General features: G+C 37.7%; 1 protein-coding gene across 4 annotated transcripts in view; it reads right to left on the minus strand.

The window, feature by feature from the left end:
* Positions 1-5,146, minus strand: part of LOC106473470 — a 40,271-nt gene that overhangs the window by 5,053 nt on the left and 30,072 nt on the right. For all 4 annotated transcript variants that reach the window (XM_013934149.2, XM_022401897.1, XM_013934148.2 and 1 more), the window contains exon 2: positions 1,984-2,157. In XM_013934149.2, the coding sequence (XP_013789603.1) occupies positions 1,984-2,033 (50 nt within the window). In that variant the 5' untranslated portion in view covers positions 2,034-2,157. The remainder of the gene's footprint in view (positions 1-1,983; positions 2,158-5,146) is intronic.

Consider the following 5,146-nt stretch of genomic DNA (forward strand, 5'->3'; position numbering starts at 1 on the left):
CTCAAGCGTTACTGACCCCATCGGAGCGCGTGCTCAAGCGTTACTGACACCGTTGGAGCGTGTGCTTCAGCATTATTACTGTATCGAAACCGTATAAATTATCTTCGTGAAACTTGCCACACTAAAGTTTTGTAGTGAATTTTTGGTGGTTATTATTGGCCAATAATATAAAAGTCATAACAGGAACCAATGTAAAAAGGTTAACAGAAATAAACTTTTCAATAACTTTCTTACTCTCTTTTTTTTATAAGTTGTGTAGCTTTTAACTTTCTTTGTTTAAATAAGGAACAAGATTCAGGTTTTCCCATGAAGTCCGGTTGTGAAAAAATAACCCCAGACAACTAGGTTTAACGGCTCGTCTAAAAATACACGTAGTTTTGGTATTTAACTGGGATGAAGGCCAAGGACGTTTATTTATTTATTTGTTACACTTGTGCTCAGTCGGGTAACTTATAGCACGATAACGGAGTCGGTGCTGCCTGCTATATGTACAACATTGAAGTATGACACTTTATTCCTTTTCAAGAGGACACTTGTATCGCCTTAATTCCAAGCTCATTTAAAACAGACAAAGTAAAAACAATTGCAAGTTCAAACTGGCGAACAGAAACACAATTTTTCGAAAAAAGATTCAGAGTATCATTGGTATTCCCATTCAAACAGTTTCTTTTTCTTTGGTGGGGGGGGGGGGTAATAAATGCACGAGACGGGGTTCGGCGTCCCCCAACCTCGATTGAATTTTTAAAAAGTTTTGTTTAAATCATCGTATGGGATATTGGTTGAGTAAAACAAGGAAATCGGAAGGTTAATGGTCCACTGTGCTGCCCTCTATAATAATATTTAATGTGAAGTTGAATGACGCTAAACCAACAAGTATATGTATGAGCTAAAAATACATAAACACGTCATAAAGGACACCAGTTTCACGCAGCCCTCATCATGATACGTTACACAAAAAATAAAAAGGCATTTCACTAAAATCAGATCTTATTGGATTCTTATGTTCACTTCTTTTTTCTGGTTACACTATTAACAAATAAAAAGTATACTGTCTAAGCTTTTTGACAAAGTCTGTGTTTGAGTTCGCTTATAATTGTCAAACTGCTGGACTAATTGTCACCAAAATTGGCATGTACCTTTAGGCCTCCTGGAGAGTAACACAGGGTTGACCCTTCTATATTACCCCCCCCCCCCGACATGCCCTATGGGTTAAAGGGATATGCCAGCTAGTATTCTAGGGAATGGAGTTCACCCCCCCCCAAAAAAAAAGGAAAATGGGGAAGGGACGTTAAAAATATTCTTCCCTAGCAATCCCCCAATGTTGTGAACCTAAAGTTTTAGGGTTGATACCTGGTACAGCATATTTGAAGTAAATCTATCGCCAAAAAACTACAAGAAATTTGGTTGTTTCGTTTATTCACACAAAGAGCAAGACTACAAAAGGCTACCTGCGCTAGCCATACCAATTTTGAACTGACAGGCCAAAGGGAAGGCAGCAAGTCAACACCACCTATCGGCAATTCTTGGGCTACTCTAATCGAATCCTGGGATTTAATCGTCAATCTTATAATCAACTCAATTCTTCAAAGTGCGGAGAGCTTCTCCCTCGGCAACGAGACGCGAACCGTGAATGATTGGATTCACAAACCAGCACGCCGACTACAAAACCTTTGTACCCATCCGCACGTGATGACACTATCACGGATCTTTAATTAATTATTCTAAGAAGTCAATATTGGTGTAGATTAGACGTACTTAAGTCTACTTATCTTGGATTAAAAGTACCACACTACAGGAAGCACTTCTCGTATGGAAACACTACTAACGAGATGTATAACGATTTGACTCAACTTAGAATTCGTTACGAGAAAGAATTATGTGTTTAAAAAAAATGTCCCATTGAATAAATAATTCTCGTTTTTCAAAGCACTTATAATAGTTTACTTAATTTTCTCTACGTAGAAACACAAATTGTAATCTCACCTCTGCTGGTGATCGTGAGGTGGCTCTTCCGTTCCCGGCGGTGAAGCCATGTTTGGAGGAACGATCAAGTCGAAAGGAACGTCTGGAGACTCGGGGGTGGTGACGAAATTGGGTTTCTGCGACTCGTAAAAGGTTACCCTCACTTTAGCAGGCGGTTTCAACGGCGTCTCCTCACTAGATAACGAAAAAGATGGAGATTTTGAAGACAAGGAGAAACTAAAATGTTTTACAATTTATCTGAGAGTACGTACATTGTTTTTGTAAATTCGAAACGATTTTCCTTTTAATTAGAATGGCTGAAAAAAATTACAAATCTACACTAAAGCGTATTTAATATTATTAAACAAATTAATTCTTTTGTTAGGCTTAACCACGTCCTGATAAAACAACAAACGATCCCTTCTTTCAGCTGTATGCAAAAGATAAGTTCCTATATATACTCTCATTAGCAACGTCCAGCACCACATTACTGGTTGCTATAGGTTACGATTTAAAACAAAAATGAGGCTGGTAGCTTACTCAACAAAATCACACGCCTATTGAAAAATACCGATTCTAATAAAAGAGTTAGCACATAAGATCACACAGAAAAGGTGGAGTGAATTAAAAAGTATAAATTATTTATATTCAATGTAGCTTTTATAGTAAAACTAGGGTTACGCTAGCCTCACACCCAAGACGAACACATTAAAACTACGAAAAATTTGGCACATTTACTCAATCCAACCAAACATTGTGTTTGGTAAGAAGTGTTTGAAGCCTAACTAATGCATTTTCCTGGCAGAAAATTTAACTTGAAGACATGACACACGGCCCCCAGTGGAGAAAAGTACAGTCACGAGATATATACGAACGTTTTGAATGAGCACTAACATTCAGGCACCACGACGCCATCTATAAAGCGCGTACTTTTTTATTATTAAATAAATCTTTATCAATACCTAAATATTGTTAATGGCAAGGAGCCGACTCGGTGGCATTCTGCGCATACAAAATTAACTTCCTTCATAATGTATCTCTTCAACAACACACACAATTTCACTTTTTTTAATTGTGAAAATGGTTAAAATTTCTAATTTTCAAGTTGTACGCACGGCGAGTCGAAACAGATGTAGACCAAATATCCAATAAATAACAAAGAGTAAAAGAGTTAGCTTGTGAGTACTAGTCCCGTCCCTGAGGTGGCAGTGAAACCCTAATTAATATAATATTAACGACACTCTATCAAGTCATTTTAGCTATATATAGAACAACAGATACGCTATATCTCCCATTCCAATACTAAATATAGTAAATACATATACGGTACTCCAGATAGCTGGTGAGATACGTGTATTGGTTACTGATGTACTATTAGCTATGCCTACTGTTTGCACACTGTGAAAATGGATATTTTCCCCCACATAGACGCTTGAATCGTGTTTAAAACGAAAGCAAATCACAAACAGAAGAGCGTAACGATACATCGAACTATCGATAAATTGTGTTTGTTTGTTTGTTTGTTTTTAATTAAGCACAATACTACACAAGGGCTATCTGTGCTCTGCCCACCACGGGTATCGAAACCCGGATTCTAGCGTTGTAAGTCCGCAGACATTCCGCTGTGCCACTGGGGGGAGGGGGGTTAAATTGTGATTATGAACGTCTCGATGGGATAACAATCCCCGACAGCACCCTCAATTATCTACGTTCTCGATAGTTTGCAAAACGCGATCATTTTTTTCCCTATCCTGTTTGTTTTATTTAAGCTATTTCTCGGTAATTTCCTTTAGTTTTAGACTGGTTTTACGATTTCTATTCACGCGTAAGCCTAAGCGCCGCGCATGTCGCATTTTAAATAAAGTATTTACATAAAACGTTAACTTTACGATATAAGAATAACTTATACTTATTTTCATTTAAAATTTTTCATATTTGCATAATCTCTAGATCCTCCTAACTGAACATCAAAATGTGTTGTTTTTTTTCGGTAACATTGTATATTTTATCCGTATATTCTTCTGTTTTTAATGGATGGAGCTCTTAATTATCTTTGGAGGTTTAAGTGGAACCAGTAAACTCAAAAACATTTCAAATGATGCTGAGAAGAAAATGATTTGGTACAAAATGAATGGCCTAGGTTCAAAGGCTTATTGAAAGGCACATATAAAAAAAAACCTCAAAAACTGAACATTTACGTAAAATGATTATTAAACTGTATGGTGATCAATTTCCTAACACGTTTGTTTTGTTTTGAATTTCGCGCAAAGCTACACGAGGGCTATCTGTGCTAGCCGTCCCTAATTTAGCAGTGTAAGACTAGAGGGAAAGCAGCTAGTCATCACCACCCACCGCCAACTTTTGGGGTACTCTTTTACCGACGAATAGTGGGATTGACCGTCACATTATAACGCTCCCACGGCTAAAATGGCGAGTCGGGGATTCGAACCCGCGACCCTCAGATTGTGATTCGAGCGCCGTAACCACCTGGCCTTTCTAACATGCAAAAATCGTATCAATAGCTTCACGCTTTTGTGTAACAAACACTAATTATGAAAGAACCTTCGCGAAGATTGAAAATATACCGTTTAATTAGAATTGTAATGTTAAGTCCTGGAATTTAACTGTTAGATCCAAGTCCTAACAGAAATTAGAAATAAATGTGTAAATTGTGTGTGTTTTTGTAGTACTTTCTTGAGGCCAAACACACAAGAAGATAAATATATGATCCAATCCCTACATAAACCAGCATACAGATGTTTGTCCACGATACCGAATTACTGACCACCTTTAGCAGATATCGATAGAGGCAAAATTTTATCAGTACCGTACTGATCGTTGCAAAAAAAATTGTCTGAAGCACTGTATGTACAAACTATAACATACTTAATGCTTCCGAATTGAAACAACGATTTAAAAGCTGGGCGGGCTATCTTATAACAAATCTTGCACGGAAGGTTTACGTCACCACAACTAACAAGATGAGTGGTAAAACCTCCAGGGATAGTTTTTGAGAAATAGTTCCTCCTGGATGTAAACTGTGATTTCTAAGAAAATAACTAAGCAACTAGGTGGCACCACAACCCGATAACTCGCTCCTTGGGAATGATGGATTGTTTGTTTGTTTTTGAATTTCGCGCAAAGCTACACGAGGGCTATCTGCGCTAGCCGTCCCTAATTTAGC

The sequence above is a fragment of the Limulus polyphemus genome, unplaced genomic scaffold, assembly GCF_000517525.1.
Source record: "Limulus polyphemus unplaced genomic scaffold, Limulus_polyphemus-2.1.2 Scaffold6200, whole genome shotgun sequence".
In the NCBI taxonomy this organism is placed as follows: Eukaryota; Metazoa; Arthropoda; class Merostomata; order Xiphosura; family Limulidae; genus Limulus; species Limulus polyphemus.